This window comes from Eurypyga helias, unplaced genomic scaffold (assembly GCF_000690775.1).
Source record: "Eurypyga helias isolate BGI_N326 unplaced genomic scaffold, ASM69077v1 scaffold14772, whole genome shotgun sequence".
Taxonomy (NCBI): Eukaryota; Metazoa; Chordata; class Aves; order Eurypygiformes; family Eurypygidae; genus Eurypyga; species Eurypyga helias.
In genome coordinates this window covers 1,154-20,852 of record NW_010237934.1, presented here as the reverse complement: position 1 = coordinate 20,852, position 19,699 = coordinate 1,154, and the positions used below count along the sequence as shown (strand labels likewise).

At 38.1% G+C, this 19,699-nt stretch overlaps 1 protein-coding gene across 1 annotated transcript in view; it reads right to left on the bottom strand.

Moving 5' to 3' along the window:
- Positions 1-17,903, bottom strand: part of CCBL2 (cysteine conjugate-beta lyase 2) — a 19,872-nt gene extending 1,969 nt beyond the window's left edge. Inside the window, exons 1-12 of the mRNA XM_010147671.1 lie at positions 17,805-17,903; positions 15,142-15,200; positions 13,795-13,939; positions 10,614-10,763; positions 9,248-9,334; positions 7,723-7,845; positions 7,512-7,632; positions 3,507-3,583; positions 2,513-2,602; positions 1,882-2,068; positions 804-877; positions 280-366 (exon numbers count right to left, since the gene is read on the bottom strand). Of these exons, the coding sequence (XP_010145973.1) occupies positions 280-366; positions 804-877; positions 1,882-2,068; positions 2,513-2,602; positions 3,507-3,583; positions 7,512-7,632; positions 7,723-7,845; positions 9,248-9,334; positions 10,614-10,763; positions 13,795-13,939; positions 15,142-15,200; positions 17,805-17,903 (1,299 nt within the window). The remainder of the gene's footprint in view (positions 1-279; positions 367-803; positions 878-1,881; positions 2,069-2,512; positions 2,603-3,506; positions 3,584-7,511; positions 7,633-7,722; positions 7,846-9,247; positions 9,335-10,613; positions 10,764-13,794; positions 13,940-15,141; positions 15,201-17,804) is intronic.
- Between the last annotated feature and the right edge of the window lie 1,796 nt (positions 17,904-19,699).

Sequence of the window (19,699 nt, the reverse complement as noted above, 5' to 3'; positions counted from 1 at the left end):
GGGGTGGGTGGCGGGGGGGGAGGAAATCAATAGAGTAAGCTAAAAAAGGCCTACCCAACCAAATTGTTTTCTGCCAGTTACCCTTCTTAGCCATGCCACCCACCTTTATGGTTTAAAAAGGTAGTTGATGCTACTTTGTGCTGAATTTTACACCAAGCTGACTTTCTGTTCCTAAAACCATCCAACTCGGGACATCCTGAGCAAAATGTAAGTCTCGTGCAGATTTCTGTACTGCATTGATATTTAAGAGTCTTAAGTCTTCCCAGGACACAATTTTACCTTAATGAAGCAAAAACGTATGTATTTTTCAAACTGCCTTTTTGTCTCAGGACCACAGAATGCTGAAAGGGGGATTGCTGACAGCTTCTGAAAGATAAAACAGAAATATTATTTGCTTATTTTAGAAATGTATATATAAAAAATAAATAAAATCTGGTTTAAGCATGACAACTCCACTATTTCATTTCTACAACTCCCTCTCCCAACATGGGAGAGGCAAGGTTCAGTTTTGTATACACTAGCTAGGCTTAACTACATTCAAATTATTTTTTAGGCAAAACATTTCAAAGGTACTTCTGTACCTCTAGCATTTCAGCATGCTGAAAGAAAAGCACAAACCTACAGGGTGCTTTCTGAGCATATTTACCAATATTTTAGCCACATAATTATCAGCAGTTACTACACACACCGAGTCACATTTTGAATGGAATCTCTACTACATTATTTAATAAGTACGGTTGCACTGCTCTTGCTTTCAATACAAAAGCATTTCTAAAACTAGACTATGACAAAGACGCCCTTACCTTAGATGCTATCATCCATTTGACAAATTTGTAATCATAAGGTTGTTTCTCATCTACATCAGAGAGATCCACATCTAAAAAAATTAAATTTAAAACAAACATGCTATAAGATTTCCTAGGCTCCACTGGGAAGGCATTCATTAACAGCACTTTAAGAATAAAGATGTATGCTTTAATTTTATATAATTAAAAATTATACTATAACAATTAAAATAGACCAACAGATGGCATTTTTCCATTCTGACCCGAGCACCTGCTTTCCATTCAAAGCAAATTCAGACATGTAGCTTAGAAGAAAGCCATGCTGTACTTCAAGAAGTCCTCAAGTCTGGGTTATTGAGGGATCGGGACTGTGGAGGGTACTGAAGAGTGTGTATTGCACGGACAGTAATAACCACTGCAACTGCAGTTTTCTCATCTGTGAAACTGGGATATCTAAAACTTTGACACATGGTAGCACTGCAAGGTCCAGCTGTGTTTAAACATTTACGTGTGAATGACAAGTGCCATTAGGCCCTGTTTGAGAAAAACGTGGAACTGGAAAATGCTCCCCTGTGGGAATTCTTCCTCCAGCATCACCATAACCTGAATTTCCAAAAACTTTTGAAAATTTTGGTAGCATTTTATATTATTTTAGAAATCAGAATGCCTCTAAGAGCCTTCAGGGTATGACTTCAGATTAAGAAAAACAAAACAAAAAAACAAAAGGGGGAGGAGAGGGGGAAGTACAAATGGGTACAAACTCAGAATATACAGCCAAGTGCTTGGCTCCCAAATGTTTTCATAATTGCAGATCTTTTGAAAGCAGAAATTTTTATCCACCTCCTTTATCCTCCCTGAAAATTTGCCAAAGCTTTGCAAAACACAGACAGTAGTTAGGATTACAAACAAAAGCTTTGCTAAAGCTTATAAAATCTACCTCCCAGTCTAAGGTCAAACAGAAAATTTCAGTCCTAGTTAGATTTCTGACAGCGTTGTGCAAACATGAGATGAGAATATAGTTTAAAATGAAAGTTGCATTTTCAGATTAGCTATAATACTTGCTTTCCACACCCTTTTTAATAAACCTTTTACTAACTTAATGTAGAAACATCAACAATCATAAAGTATCCTCCATCTGGAATGACAGGCTTTAGTCCAGCTTCTTGAAGTAGCTGAGCCATTCGATCACGCTTGCTTTCCAGCTCTCGAGACAGGGAGTAAAAATAGCAGTCTGGGTCATCCATGCGTTTATAGTCTATCCAAAATGCTTGTGCTAGAGCCTCCTGGAAATATAATCAAAGTAGTCAGGGACACTCAGTAAACTCACCAACACATACGCTTCCTACTGAAATCACACGGATTTCACTTCAGTTCTGGCCCTTATTAAGCAGATTAGCATATACAGATTACACAAACTGCGTGCAAGGGTGTCATTTGTTTGTTACTTTGTGCTGTGGCAACACCCAAAGCACCCAGTCATCTGCTAGCCACTAGTCATATACAGAAGTCACAGTCCTTGACACAAGGGTTCACAATCTGAATTGAAGCTAATTTTAAATTACTGACAATAACGTATCATAGAATACTGGCAATACTAGCAGACAGAGATAATGCTCAGTAAAACAAGACCTAAAAAAATAAAAATTCATTCTTGTGATTATTATTACAGTGAGGCCTACAGTTTTGCTGTACCAGAAAATAACCCCATCTGCCCTGTTTGTACCTACCTGTAATGGGGTTGGGCAAGTATACAGTGTATTTTGGTGAACAACTTGCAAATGCTTAATCAGGTTCTGAGGGCCAATAGACCAACCAAGCTAAGGGAAGAAAAAAGCACGTATATGTTATACTTAAAGCAGTTTCGTTACTAAAAGTTTACACATTATTAAAATTAGCCAATGTCTCAAGATTTTCCTATTTTAAGAATTGGTCGTGAACTTGTTTTGCTAAAGAAGTCAGAAAAGAGCTGGTTTACACAAAGTTTGCTGAATGATGCCATTAAAAAATACTAGATTTGAGACAACAATTACAGTTTCACTTGTCCCTGTCTCTCACAGGGTACTGAGCAGACTTTTAATTTTTCATATAACAAGCATTAGAAATCCAACTGAGCATTTATTAGGAATGTTATTCCTAGTTGGTTTAGAAACTTTCCATCTCAATCTCCTGTATCAGAGGTGGTTTGAGCAGAAAACAAAAGCTCACTACTGAATTATGTATGTCATGGTTCAGTTTGGAACCAGGTGATGAAGAGTTTAGTTGCCAAATGGTTAAACGTTTTTGTTTACTTTCTGTTATGTTCTGAAACCATTCTATGATTCTATGTATTTTAAAGTAAAGCAAAATATTATCATTAAATATTTTACAGAAATAAGCCAGTCCAAAACGTATTATGACACCCTAAAATTATCACCACAAAAGTTAAAATATGACAATGTCCATGTTTTCTCCAACAATCTTGATGGGTTTTGAACAAATCATAGTGTGTTTATTTTTTTAAATACTGTTTTTCTCAAAGAGCTTATTGATAGACAAGAAGAGAATTAAATCATAAGTGTTCGAGATAGCATACAGTTGGAGCAATTACACCTGTCTTCACATTTTATAGACAGAGGTTTGCCAGATGCTTTCAAAATACAGGCCATAAAAATTGAGACTTTTTAGTGTCATAAATGCATTCTGTTATTTATATAACTGAACTCTTATATTGATGCTTCTTACCTTCCAGCCAGTTACACTATATGTTTTTCCAGCACTTCCTATAGTTACTGTTCTTTCCCACATACCTGGCAACGTAGCTGTATATAAAATAAAATTAATTGGGTACAGGTGCATTCACATATTCCATGTAGTCAGAAAAGCTGTACTGCCGCTAGCTCAGAGCTCAGTGTTGATATATCATTGCAGCATATTAAGTTAGCAATGAGAATATCCAAAAATTATAGCAACTGTAACAAATGAGAAAGGATATATGGGCCAATGTTTTTCGGCATGCAAAGAAGGTAAGGATTAATGAAAAGAGAAAGAAGAGGCAGAAAATGAGAGGCCCAGTTTGTGAAAACTACATATTAGTTATCCTCAGCTAAAATGCATAATTATTCATAAGAAATATATGATCTAACAAGTGCCTATCCATTCATCTCAACACAGCACTATTTCTGATGCCTGATCACAGCACCATATACAACATTAACTCAGGCACTGCAAGCCATTTTAACAGAATTGTCCAGTTCAGTGTCACTGGCTGTCTCAGAAATCACAAAAGAAAAGAATTACTAAGACTTCTAACCTGGAACTGAACACAAGAATCAGAAAACCAGTAGAGTGAGTAAATAAGTTACACTTTGTTATATAATTTGAACAGGCCTGGGCCTGACCGACAATAGCAGCTAGCTAATGATGTCTGCAAGTATTAAGGGACACATGGAGACCTCATCTCTGTCTCTCTATTTGTATCTGGTAGGAGATCAAAATCCTTTGTTTCCTTTTCAAGGAGATGACAGAGCAAAGGCCTCTTTCTGTAGTTTGCAAATGTGATTCTGTACATTGCTTCAGAGGATCTCTATTTGGACTTTTTAACTTAATTAATTTTCAACAGAAACAGATAAATCAAGACACACTGAAGTCTGAGTCACAAGTTAGACAAGGTCATACCACGACTGCAATTGCAGTGGTCAACAACATCCGGCTCCACCTCATTTGTACAGTAGAACCACTACCAATGAATCTGTTGACTGTTAAATCCCCTCTCTAGGGAGACCAATGAACAAAGATTTTTCCAAATAAACCCACAGAATTTCATAAGGAAGTTTTTGCAGCAGCTGTCTGCACTAGACCTGGTATAACTCTTTGCAGTTATTTGAAAACACGTATGTTTTTGAGCATATTTGCCATGAAGAGAAACAGAACAGCAGGAGAGAAATTCATATTCCTACTAGTCCATCCATATTCACTCAACTGCTCTGTGACCTTGAAAACAAAAAGGCAGTTTGAACAGATGCATCTTCTAGCTAGCTAGGTCAAGAGTGTAGATCACTTCCTACAGGCAACCAAACCAGCTCTCACACATTGCAGAAAGAATTGAATTTCAAAGCTAATTCCCTCTAGCAGGGCTGTTCTGCCACATAGTCACAGGAATTCAACCTTGGAGATGAATGTAACAGCATCTCAAAGAACAGCAGCAGCAAAAGGGCACAGGGGAAGAAGCAGCTTCACTGCTTTTACAAGCAGCAAGTTTTAAATAGAGCGGGAAATTCCTCTGTGCCATATGACCCCATAACCAAGGCTGACTAAAATTTAAAAACTAACGAAGTGCAAACACACACACACAATACGCCTGTTACCTGGGACTGGCACCCAGCTCGAGAGGCTTGTTCAGAATCCTCAGTTATGAGATGCGAACTCTCAGTCTGCCAGTGCCATCCTAATCATTACTTAGAGGAGGCCTACGGTTTTACAAAGTCAGATAATGACGAGAAACAAGAAGTGCTCTACACTACAGAAAACTGCTTCAGTGACAGCACAAAGACTCTATTTATTTTATGATCTGTGGCTGGCAAACCCTGCTAATTTGTATTAAGGAACCATCATCGGACCCTGTAAATTTGTGCAATACCCATGGTGCATCTCTCACAAAAGTGTCATTACATTTGATGGAATATGGAGGTTAATATGGAAACACAAGAGTTCTAAAAAAGTACCACATTCTTTTTTTTTTTCCTTGTATTATCTTTCGTAGACTTAAAAATTCTAAGAAAATTAAGTTAAAAAGAGCAGATGCTGTTTCTTTTTCTGAAGTAACGTTATTGTTCACAGTGTTACACTGAAGGTTTTATAGTTATTTTAACACTGAAGTTAAAGATGATATCATAGGATCTCTTAGAGAACACGTACCTAAATCTAGCTGACTAGCTGTCCAGGCTTTAACTTCCATTACCACTGCACAGTATTTTTACATTTTATGCTAAACTACAGAATGTCTTTTGTTCAACTGGAAATGTTTTGGTTTGAAGCATTAAAATGGTAACTAACGTACAACAGAGTTACTGTGTCTTAAGAATTTGCCACCTGTCCATGAAGACAACAACATGAGTGTTCAGACCTGCTGCCATTGCAAAGAAAAATGGATTACTTCACATCACCCACAGAGATTTTGGTTCTGAGGATGGCTGTTTGCAAGAACCACCTGCTAAGTCCAGGAAGAAAGCTTTAACTCATTCTACTGTGCAACTGGGACATGAGCCACACATGATCAATTACTGTGGTGACTTGTTAGGATGCACTGACTCAGATTACTATCACATGAATGTACCCAAACTCTTCCCCTTCTTCCATGTTTGAAGGTCTTTGAGGAAGTAGCACTATCAAAGCACCACAGCAGTCAAAGTAAGGCCACTTTCAAAACAGATTCACAGCCTATGCCTGGCCTACACAACCCATGTGCTGCAGCTGTACGATCAGCAACTGTGTAGCTGAGCTATTAAGCATTGCAAGGTCAGTTATAAATAATAAAAAGGAAATTATAACTTAGATTCATTTTTACAATGATGTAGCCTCCACTCATGGAAAGCTGCTTTTATTGCCACTCTACAGATATGGAATTGAAGCATGAAGACTTACTCAGCTTTCAACCAGTGGTGAAGCCAGAAGAAAAGCTAAGCTTTTTCATGTTTAAGTTATATTTATGTCTCTTGATTTTGTGTCAAATCTCACCCAGATGTCTCTATTGCACACGACTGAAATGTGCCGTCATTATAACAAGAGTACATCATAACAGATAGCTCATGCAAGATGCCACCATCAGAAACACAACGTCTGTACATATAATGAGGAAGTTTTGGGCTTTAGACAGCTCAAATACATCAGCAGATCCAAACCAAGACCACCACACCAGAAACTTTTACATAAATGCCTAGCTGTAGCAATATAGGAGTGGGGAAGGAGCTTGGTAACCTGCACTAGATTCATTTGTTCCGAGACAGTGGGAGTGATCCCACTAACTTCAGTGAAACTTGGATCCAGAAGTAAAACAAGAGGGACACGGACATAACATCAAATTTGGTTTTCTGGCTTCCTCTTGCAATGGTGCTTCATTCCTGCAGCAATACTGCCTGAAGACTTCAGCATGCTTTCACACTGGCCATGCAGCAGCTTGCTTCACTGAATTTGATGTCCATTATTTAACACTGTCTCTGCACTCTGGAGGGACAGTGGGCATGCACTATCTCTGCACTAACCTTTCTACTTCTTGTTTTCTTTTTATAAGTAGTGGAGCAAAAATAATTGTGTTCCTCATTACACATTGCCTCATTGATTACCTCTACAATGTTTTCAGAAGGAAGTTTTAATCCCTGTTCTTGTATCAGTTCTACAGCAAAGAACAGTCCCATACACATCTGTGAACAGCAGTTATGCTTGTCATAGCCAACGAAGTACCTGAATATGGATGGGATATTCAAATTATCATAACTGATTTATGGGCATCAGTCCCACTGGTTTCTGTGGGCATATGCTCTGAATTCACTTAGAAGCTCTTGGAAATTCAATTTGGAATTTTTTTTTAATATATTTTTCAGAAAAGGGAGGGGGTCTCCTCTTTAGAATCTAAAGATTATAAAATAGTCAAAGTTTAAAGTCTGAGCTCCTTCCAGTAACCATTATCTCCAAGAGGCACATTTACAACACCATTCCACAACCACCTCTAAGATGTCACAAAAAAATTGGTACCTATTTTAATGTGTTTATTTCCTTTGTACACCAGCCATTCATACACCTCATCACTGATGCACAGGGTATCGTGCTTGATACAGAGATCAGCTATTACCTGGAGCTCTTCTCTGGTAAACACCTGGGATACAAGAAAGTAAGGGACAATGCATTAATCACAGTATTTAAGGCATATTCTGAAACGACAGTAGTATTAAAGCAGGACTTTTACCTTCCCCATAGGGTTGTGCGGGGTATTCAGAATAATCGCTTTTGTTTTGGAATTAAATTTATTTGCAAGTTCAGCGGGATCTAAAACCCAATCAGCACTAGATGCGGAGGCTCCATCATTCTTCTACAGAAAACAAAACAAAAAACCCAATAAATTTATGTCTTACTTGAATACAGCATGTTACAGCGTAAGCAGAGATGCCCAGCTTACCAGCCTCAGACACTTTCACAACCATACTTAACAACTTATTCAGTCTGTCCTCTCCTGGGAAAAGGCAGTTCTAGGAACAGGCAGGGAGATTAAGACTAAGCTGAATTATTATGACAGTGGCTGTCCTCTCCCGGCCATTGCCTGTCTTAAAGCCTCCCCAGGAACTGGTTTTCCAGGATCTGGTTACATACATGCTGACTATAACAGTGTGTAATGCAGGAAGCCAGATCACATGACAGGAGAGTTTACAGCCTTCCCAGACCCAAGAACAAACGTGTGCATGCTTGGTTGGAAAGATTGATCACCACTGGAGAGATTCACGGTCTTCTCTTCCTTGTCCATATGAAAACAGTCAAAGAGTTAAAAACCTGCACCAGTGAGGCTCCGGAGCTGCTGTGTGATTACACAAGGACAACAGAAGTTTGGGCCAGTTACTGCAGAGAACAAAGAGCATGACCACACTTTCTGACAGCTGCACCTTACTGGGAGAGGGCCAGACCAAAAACAAGGATGTGAAACAGAAAATACTTGGAGAAGCCCCATCATTTAAAACATCCCTAAAAGGAAGGCACCCAGAGGAACAGTCTAACCTACCCCCACTGCAGTCCTGGGGGTTTTGTCACTCCATCTTGTTCTGATTTTATGGTGTTCATGCAACGGTCCTGCCTAAAGTTAGCCCCTCAGCCCTCTCCATGCAAGGCTCCCAGTCACCCATGGCAACAGTAACAGGATCAACACTTTGCATCTGGATCCAGAACAATCCTCACAAGGTGCCAGCGTAATTCCAGCAGCACCAATTTGAAAATTATCCCTTACCAAAACTATTCCTTTTTACCAATAAAGGAAACCGTAATTCTAGTATGCAAAGCAAGTATGTCTACTGCATGATCACTCCTTATTTAGTAAGCAGATTTTGGAAAGAAATTATATGCTGTCACTGTAGGAGTTGCAGAAGGGATCAAAACCCAAATCTTCTGAAAGCCAGCAGATATAGAAATTGCACTGATACGTGATCCTCCTTCCCTTACTTGCCCTGAACACATTTTCTGATGACATCCAAAAAAGGAATTTCAGAAAGCATAAATTAAAGTAAATGAGAAACATCGTCCCACCTTTTCCAGCACCAATAAAATATTCTATCTGCTTTGGATTATTATTGTCTCAGACTTACACTATAGCAATCTATCTCATTTTAATGTAATTGGATAGTATGAAAAACTATACGGAAAAGCATCGCCTCAAAGGTGTTCATCAAACTGCATTAAGTATGGATGGGAACTTTTATATGCCAAATAATTCTTTAAAAGCTACTCACGTATCTCAGTGGGATAAAAACAGGCTTTGCACCCGCCATCTTTACCATTGGTTCATAACAGTCATAAAACGGCTCTATTATTATTACCTGAAATTACAATTGTCAGTATCAGAAACAGAGAATTTACTGCGCAAGATATCATCGTATTTCTAGATTTACTTAAGTGGTATAACTTGATAATGTTTCTGGCACTCCATCCTCATCTAACATTGCAGAACATTCCTCCTTTTAAAACGCACATAGCAACGCCCTCTGTTTAATGATAAGCGCTACTCATTTTTGACAACACACACAGGCTATTCTTCTACAGTTACACATTAGAACTATTAAAATATAATATTAGGAATGTTTGGGTCCTGCACAGAGATCTGAAGGTGAGAGGAAAAGATGGCAGATAGCAGCATATTTTTGAATCACAGCACAGCTGCCCTAATTCTGTCCATGAAATTCCAGGATTTCCAAGTATCTAAAAATCACAGACAAATGGCTTAAGTCCCCAGATTTTATGGGAAGAAAATTTTCAGGTAGAAAAAGAGGACAAATTCAAGCAAAATTTCATAGAGGCTAGATAATCAGAAAACAAAATTAAAAAAAACCCCAAACAACAAAACACAACAACACAAAAAAACACCACCACACACATTCAAAAGCTGACAGTGGAGAACTCTTACAAAAAAAAAAAGTGAATGAGAGCAACAGAAAAAGAAGACACAGATGAAAACACATTGTACAAGCAAAACCAACAAAACACTGAAAGCAAAGTGCATGACAACCCAACAAATTCCTGTCCACTACAGATACAAACAAACATCCCCCCACCAACGAATTTTAATATCATTGTCAAAAAGGCAGACATCTGTAGTGAAGGAACTAACTAACTAACGAACTACTAACTACAGCTAGTACAGTAAATTAACAATCCTTTCTTTAAAGAACTTTTCTGCTACCTATGCTGCTACCACGCAATGGTCCAAAACAGAACTTGACACACAAAAATTTATTGAAACACCACCACTTTGTGCCACCCTTAATCTTCTGTTATTGACAACAGCCCACAAGTTTTCTCAAGTAAGTCGGTGTGCACTGAGTCACCTAACAGCAACAGTGATAAAGAAACTGCTACAGGTATCGTAAGTATGAAAAGAAAGAGGTTTGTAAGTTGGTGAATTATAAGAAGACATACAAAGTACAGTCTCCTGATCACAACTTCTAAAACTAAGTCAGAGGTGCAACTGTAACAAATCAAATTAATGGAGATCAGAAAAAAGTCCCAACATCAACCTATATTTAAACATGGACAAATAAAAACCAGGCAAAGGCTCATTTCTTCAGTGAGGATACGTGAATATTTCAAATAAAAACTTACTTCATCTCCCTCTTCAATCAATGCCTGTATTGTACTAAAGAGAGATCCATAAGCTCCTACAGTCACCAGGATATCTGTGAGAGGATCAATCTTTCTTCCACAAACTCTCTCGTACACTTGAGATAGGACTTTCACCAGCGATGGATGTCCCTGTTTAAAGCAAACAAATGCAACTGATTGGTGTGTTCCTGACAGTGTGCGAAGCCTGACAATGTCCCTGGGGTTTTTCCCACATACATCAAATCATGTATTTTGAAACAGAAAAGTGAGATGAGCCCTCAGTGTTAACGCCTGTTAACAGAAAGCTTCATTTAAGGTTTTTATCCATGTCTACTAGGAAATTCTTTTTGTATATCCGATGCTTTTCAACTTCTATCTTATTATCACATCTCAGGATAGCTCCAGATAGCCTACTGCAGTGCTAGGACAAGAAGGGAATACTCTGACATGAATTCACCCTCATCCCTTTTAAAGTCTCTTTCCCACCTGCCCGTATATCCATCTGAAGCTCCTTGCGTTTCTTTCCTTATCTTTCAACTAAAAATCATTCAGTGCAAAGGAAATCTCTTTATTCTGTTTATATATTGCTGACAAACAGCACTTGTGATCAGAATGATGATTCATATTGTCATATCCCAAATTTCAGAGCAGCATTCATCATCTGTGTCCCATACAGAGATGTGGAGGTTAACGTACTCTCCGCTAAATGTGCGGAGAACAAGAAAACCAGCATACAACAAAGATCATACGCAACATAGAAATAAGAAGGCACAATTCTGTTTACTGAGGAAGACAATAGGTTTCCTGCTGTGAAAACAGTTTTTTCTTTTTGGGTATTTGATAGAAATAGAAAACAGCTCCTTGAGAAAACGCAGCTATGTAACAAAAATCCTTCTCTAAAATATTGAACGTTGTACCTCTGCACACAAGGCATAAAATCATGAACCCTTCTGTAAACAAAAACATTCCCATAAATTAAGGCTTACAAGTCATTGCTGATTCAAATGACAGCCATTTCTTGCCACGAGTGCATCAGCTACACAGGAATGCTGCACCACCCAAGTGACGTTAGGTCACTACAGACCACAGCCCTGCAGTCAACGAGAGGTCCGAGCGCCGCAGGGAGCTGAGACAACGTCTCAATTATCAGATGGAAGTACTCATCCCTCCCAGATCTGCTACCACAACAAGGTTTTTGTGCTCAAAAACCTTGGAAGTGCAGAAGTTCACAGAAGACGTGCAAAGACTGATGACAGGAATACTGGTAACAATCCGTCACTGATTACTCTCTGCAGTATAATGTATCTGTGAATATTCACAGTTAATCACAGGAATTATCAAACTATTTGGAAATAAAGAACAAAGCGAAAGAAGTAAATATTGAATAATTACATGCATTGGGAAAATTGTATTTATGCTTCATTTGCAAACTGGTTTACAGAATCAGTCTCTGAATATTTGCTGGAAGGTAGACTGTAGCACATTCTCTGTAACCTTTCCCCCTGTGCCAAGGGTCCTCCAAAACCTTGTCTGCCTGGTGAGCAAAGACTTTCCAGGTACCTTATAATGGGTGATGAACATACTAATGCCTAGCCCAGCAGTTCACCAAACCCCAGCCATCTTTGGCATGTCTCTGACACTAAATAATCGCTTTGTGCTTTCAAGTTTCTATAGCAAGAGGGGTTTTTTTCTATATCATACTTGCAGAGCCTCTTTGCATACAGCTAAAGGCGATTAAACAAAATGAGACAAAGAGGGATGGCAATGAGACTACATTTACTGTGGATTTTTGTTTTCTGTTCTCCTCAGGGCCCTGAGTGCCCTAATAGTCCTCAAAGGCCCTGACCAGCGTCACTGGGGGTCTCCACCCAGAGCTGTGCCCCTGGTCCGAGGGCTCCATTAAGGTGCTACCCAGTAGGGTTGCTGGTCTTCAACTCAGTTACAGCCATGCCTGTACCTGGCCATAGACCCTCTTGAACCTGGCCCCTGCATGTAAGCTTCATGCTGTGGCTTGACCTTAGACCTGTCCTGTCACCCTGGACCTGTACAGTGACCACTGGGTTATGTCCAACCGTGGTTAGCATTGCCGGGCCTGACCGAGGGACTGACTTCCTGGCTTGACCACAGGCTCACCTCATCACCACAAGCTTGCCCAGTGAACTGTGCTGACCGCAGCCACGTCTCTGGGCCTGCCTTGCTCAGCAACTGGGGGACTAAGCCCTGGCTGGTGAGGCCTCCACCCTGCTCACTGTGATAGCTCGTCCTTCACGGAGCTGCGGGCCACTGCTGCTCTCATCAGCCCTAATGCATGCCAGTTCTCAGAGAATAGACAAAAAGTTGTGTTGGAATATATATATATATAAAATGATGTATTGTGTTGGAATATATATATATATATAAAATGATACCCCAACTACCAAAGCAACTGCTGGCCTACCAGTCTACACAATGTTTTTCTATCACTGTTGCATAACATTGTCTTCTAGAAAAATATTAGACGCACGCCTCAGGGTCTAATAGCAATCATGACACGTGGTTCTCAATTGGGCAATAGGGTTTATCTTTACCACAAAAATGTAAGAAAGACAAACTGAACAAGGAAGTGGTCATAGAAACAGTAATAGTTCACTTGAATATCCTGCCTTGGACAATGATAAATACCGCACACTCACAACCAGCTCAAGACAAACTCTACAAATCAACTTACAGAACGGATAGTGACTACCTTCCAGGCACAAAAACTTACAGTTTTCATCACTTCCTAATCTCCATTGAAATATACTAAATGTTATGGGTGAATCCTTTATTGATGCTAAAGGCACTGTCTCACTTGGTATCAAATATTTTTTTTTCATCCTACTGTTATCCTATCTGATTCGTGTTTACACTGACCAAAATTGGAGCTAAATATATAATTTTCACTCTTTAAACTGAGAATTGAGTCTTCAATCTATCCCATGTATGCTCTACCATTATGCTCTTGCTGAAGGATTCTGCCTTGAAGAAACCTACACAGAGGATATTAATTAGTAACAAATTAGGCTACTAGATCAGCTTAATGTGGGACCTAATAGGTCTGTTGGTCATAACCTACATATAAAACTTACTTCAAGCAAAGTCATTTTTTTCCCTGTGGCGTGTTCTCCACTGAACCTGGGTCCTCAAGTTCCACAGTACTTACAAAGCCTCGTGTGTACTGGTTCAGTCTGTCAACCGCTGCTGCCTTTGTCAGCTCTTCTTTAACATAGCTGGGAGGGGATATATCAGGAAGGCCTTGACCAAGGTTAACAATTGAGGGATCTGCTGCCACCTTTGTAAATTCAACCCTAAAGGGGGAAGAAAAAAAATCTTAAACTTAACATATCAGATAAGTTATCTTTTCCTTCATCACCATTAAAGAGCAAAAAAAAAAAATTTCACTTTGCCAAATTCACAGCAGTGGAAACCAGTTTAAGTAGAGTGCTCACATGGAGAGGTGGGAGCCAAGACAACGGTAAGTAACCACAGGAGTCAACCCAATAAAGGGGCTGGCTTTCTGCATCCCCAGAATAACTTTACTGCCAGCAGAACTGTGCTTGGATGTGGATACACACAAACACACAGCAACCCTGGATATGGGGAGAAACGCTACCCTCTTTGCAAAATGAAGTAGAGCTACTTAGAACAGGCATATTGAATGATTTAAAGGCTATATTCTGTTAAGTGAAGGTGTCCAGCCACCTCAGAGTGATGAATTTTCTTTTTTCTATGATTATGGGCAACAGACTGTTTCAGACTGTTCATTAACTGTTCCTAGTAGCCTGCCAGACACAAATGTTAGGATTCATGAACAATCTTTTTTTCCTCCCCTCACAGGTCAGCTTCGCATTTCATCTTTTCCTCACTACCCAGTTGTTAACAAGGAAAAATAAATAAATAAACAAACAAACCCTACCACACACAGCATCACAGTCTGTCAAAAATGAATAAAAATTGCTAAAAATGGGTTTGAGGCTGGATAACCAGAACACCTTGGGTATATATACACACACAATTATACATACAAGTAACGTAAACCCAAAATAGATTTTTCCCTAAGTAACAACATTCAATATTTATCAGTGATAGCAATATTGCTTTCAGACCAATTTAATACCTGGAAAAAAAGTGTATTAAAAATAATAAGCTAAATTATAAACACAGGTATAATGGCATTAAAAAGAAATCTGACTCATTTGGTAAACACAAATCAAGTGTAATTGAAATGCATTAATCAACAAAATAAGCATTCAAATTTGAAAGTCAGGTATACTACCATGCCTAAGAATTATACTTGTCTCATCTGATTAACTAGAAGAAAAGTCCAAGTCTAATATTTAAAGTTTAAGAATAAGAATTAATTCACATCTTTAACTGAATGTGGTTCATTGTTTCTAAGCAGATACCAAATATATTTCAGCAGAAAGTACCTTCTTACTGGCAATAATTATCAACTTGGAATGAAAATATACTGGCCAAAGATATTTTCTCAAATTTTCCTTTTACTTACCACACATTGCTATCAAGGCCTTCAATTCGTCTTGTGTTTTTGTGCCTGAAGGCCATTGTCTGCAAGATCAAAATACACAGACAGAAGGGTTTTGTTAAGAAAGACAAAGTACTATATTGTTGGATTCTGCATGACAAACTCTCCTTCATGCTTTTTCAAATATACCACTGCCAGCTGAATTCAGTAGTTACACAAAATTATAGACATGTTCTTTCATTAAAGCTTCTACAATAGCTTGAATTCAGACTAACAAGAAAATAGAGAAAAATGTCCTAAATTCTCATTCATCATTATCTAAAGTCACTGAACTTTCAGCAAGGAGGGAGCAGGGGCGTAATTTAGCTCAACAGCTTTAAAAGGTGACCTAAAAAGAAAAAAAAAAAGGGTACATACATTCTTTTTCTTTTCTATGACACACTAACAACTTAAAGACTGTGTTATTTCTAGCCTAATTCCTGCTCAATCCAGTTTGGAAAGTGTGCATTTTCTATGTAATGTTATTTGTTAAATTGATGAGTAAGAGGAAAATAGCAGAGATTTCCTATTTTCATTCAGAGTTTTAAAACTTTAAAGCTTTTACTTGCAACAAAACCACATTAGAACACGTTTTTGCTGTATATTCAGACCTTCAATTAAGGTCATGGAAAACTGCTTTAGAACAGACTTTCAGTGAGTACCCTCTGTAAAGGCAGAGAAAAACTTACTGAGAGTTGTGATACTTTTAACCTAAAAAGAGAAAAAAAAGCTAGGGAAAAATACAGATTTATTTCTATGTGCAACCAAAAAAGTAGTGCAAACCCATTTCTATGTTTGTAAACCAACTTGATAATGGAAAAAAAAAGTACATAGTCCCTCAGTACTCCAGGCACTACCGTTTCTTTGAGTCAGACTTTTACCACTATTGTTATTCTCTGTAAGATTCAAAACTCATACTCTAGCTACAATACTCAGAAGAAAATGTCTGTGTTACCATTACACTCCAAGTTTCAACTTTGAATCATGCTGCCGTGGGTAAATTTGTTCCATTGACCAGCTCTTCTTGAAATTTTTCAATTTGCTAAAAGCTAAAGGCTTATCAACTGCAGGACTTTTACAAATAACTCTCATGTAAATTTACCTTAACCACATTAAGTAACCTTCCCTAGCTAAAAATCTATTGACAAGTAAAATAAGCCTTCCCCTTAAAACTCTCATACTATTTTAAGTTTAAATATTCAATGATGCAAGTCGTCTTATTTATTTTTTTTCTTGTGCTTTGAAACTAGTTTTAAAATAGAGTACTGGGACCTATATTAGTCTTCAGTTTTACACAGATTCAGCTTACAGCAGGGTTTAGGTCCACCTTACTACTTTGAGAAAGCCAACCAATGAACCTGCATTTCAGAATGATACCTTAAGCAGCATTCTTTCTTCCAGAATGTCATGAGAATTCAGCCCAGTTATGTCATCAGTTGATAACAGCCTTCAAGCTGTTTCTAGATGCAGGGCTAGGATTTCCAAGAGCTTAAGATCAGTGTTAAGCAGAAAGGTATGTCCTCATCAAGCTCTAACTCTAACCTCCTGCTTTCCCTAACACATTCTATCAGGGAAAGCACCTGATAGAAAGTCAGGTGCTGCTCGGATTTATTTTTTTCCCTAATACAAAGAAACTTGTGATTAAATTGGTTTAATAATGATAGAAGCAAATACTTTTACACGGTGCATAATTAAATTGTGCAATTCAACATCAAAAGCTACAACTGAAGCCAAGATCTTAAGAAAATTTAAAAAAAAACAACCGGGATTAGATTTCAGCACATTCAGTGAGAATATCCGGCTCTGTTGAGTGCAAATACTTACGGCATATGAAAAACTGACTCAAGCAAAAGCTGACCTTCAAAGTGGCTTGCACACTAAAAGAAACTTCTCTTATAGGCAAAATATGCTACAACTGTCCAGTGTAACAGTCTGAACATCCGTTTTGAAGGATGTGACATGTGCCTTGCTTGACCCATGTTGCTGCCTAGATGAACTCCTGTTCTGGCCTAGGAATACAGTTTACATTCCAGTGTTCTATATGCAATGCAAAATGTGACCTCCAACCTCCTGCCATCTTGCAAAGCTCTGTCTTCTGTCAACAAAACTGGAATACTGAAAATGGTTACACACTCTTACAAGCAGTTAAGCTGGGAAATTGAGAAGATTCTGTACAAAATTAAGTTTGAGGTACTTACATACCTTTTGTTATTGTAGCATCAAGAAGCACGGGTATTCTCATTTCATTGAAGGAAAACTCAGATCCAAAGAAATTAATTGACTTATCAAAAGCCTGTGATAAGGCTGGGATTGAACCTGTCTCCTGTATCTTAAGCTCTAGTGCCCTAACAACTAGGCAATCTTTCTGGCCGGGTATGTGCTAGATGTGACTTTGAAAACTGACCAGGATATACAAAGCAATAATTCCCAAATTCTGTCATGCTAGCATAGTTAAATATTTGACCGATTCAACTATCATATTTGTTCTTCGTATTAAAAGTTTGGATCAATGTAACAAGAAATACAGAATGTAACAAGAAATAAAGAAAACAGAGCTAATACATATATATTGGCAACATTGCAAAATCAGCGTGTCTCTGAAGGACTGAACAAAGTATTTTTATCTATGAAGTTGAAGGAATACTTACCCCAAAGGCTGAATGTTTGATGGATCTGTAAAGCAAATCTGTTTGCAGTTGGTATTTTCTAATGCCAAGGCAACAGAAGCTTCGTGAAGCAAAAAGCATGCCTGCATAATAAATAAGTGACCTGAAGAAAACTTGTAGATTCCAGGAATTAATTTCTACACATCACTAAGCAATTTTAAAAGATAAGATCCCCTTCTCTTCCCTTCAGTGATTTTCTTTCATTGAAATAAGCCCCAGTAAATTATTACCTTATCACATTTGTAAGCACAGGGGATGAAACTTTTTAACTGACAGGGCTGCAAAATGTTCCTGAATGTCATCTAGAAGGAAGGTTTCCTCTATTTGACAGCACTGATCTTTTCCTTCAATGACAATTAAGAATAAATACAATTCAAGGTCCAAAGTCTTTGTTAGAATTGTTGTGAAAATATGTTTATGTAATAAAAATTGCTATTACAATTGCCAGTTTGGACAGAATAGAAAAAGAGCCCAATTAAAAAAAAAAATAAATCACACAGCTTTAAAACTGTGAAAACTCCATTTTCAAGTGTTTCAAATCAGGTATTCTGAAACTGAGATAATTAACATCACCAGTCACACCGGAGAGGCAGGCCTACACATTTTATGTAACTATACTAAGTTTTGCCACAGCGACTTGGCAAACACGGGATATCTACCATGGCAGAAAACAAACAGCTAGAAAGGACATTCCGTGTGGAGTAACAGATCATTCCCTGACTGGAGAAAATGTGTCCTGTTAATCAAGAACTATAAAAAAAAGAAGTAAGAGCTGGTACTTCAGCCAATTACTTTCAGAATGTATTTTTAAACATAAATATTGGGTGGCATTGTCAAAATGACTGGAATGTGCAAGAGAAACATGTAACCCATAGGCATATGTCAGAAACACAGCAGCCACAGCAGTATAATTATTAACTTTGTTTTCCACAGTTTACTCATTAAAGAACAGTTAACCCCTGGCTCCCCCTAGACTTCGGTACTTTAGAATGGGGGGGGAAGAAAAAAGAAAGAAAAAACTACACGGTTTGTATTAGAAACAAAGGAATGCCATGGCCTGTTAAAACAATGCCATGCAAGCTTTGCAGATAGAAGTAGAGAAGGCGATTCAATATCAAAGTAAAATATGATATTTTCATTAAGAAGAATGGATTTAGTCCAAACAGAAAGTGTTCTTTACACTTTCAATGTAGACTAATAGAAAAGGTCACCAATACTCCTTTTTAAGGATACCTCATTGAATGAGTAAGTTTTAAAAGTATGGTTTTTCTGTCTTTCTCTTACTCCAGTACTATAAACTCAGTCTGTTCTGAACCTAATTAGACCCTCAACAATACCCGTGTCATCCCATTGCATTTAGCAGTCTCCAAGTACACAATTCATTGATACTTCCTTTACAAGAAGAAAACACTGACCATTTCCTCAACTCTGCTGACCTGAGGACTAGCAGAAATAAACAGCAATTAAGTCTTTGATACTAGTCAGCAGATACTCTGAAGGACAGAAAGGAAATATGTGTTTGAAAAGACCTGTAAATACATTTTAAGTTACTTTTAATAACAGCACTCAGCAAACAATTTTTTGATAATGACTACGTGGTGTTAAAAAGAAAAACTGTGTAGGCCTCTATTTCTCCCCTTGTGTATGCTTACAAGGACCACTTATGTAACATACTGATACTATCCTTAATGTGACTATGACAATAGCACTATTCTCCCAGGCCAGACCAGAGGCAGGATTACACTTGCAGCACGCTGCCAACGCTTGCAGTAGTTAGCACAGAGGGACAAACACGCCGGTTTCATTTTGTGCTGAGGAGCAGCAAAATTAAAATACTTGCAAACCTTACATGCAAAACTAACTTGTAACTTTAGTGA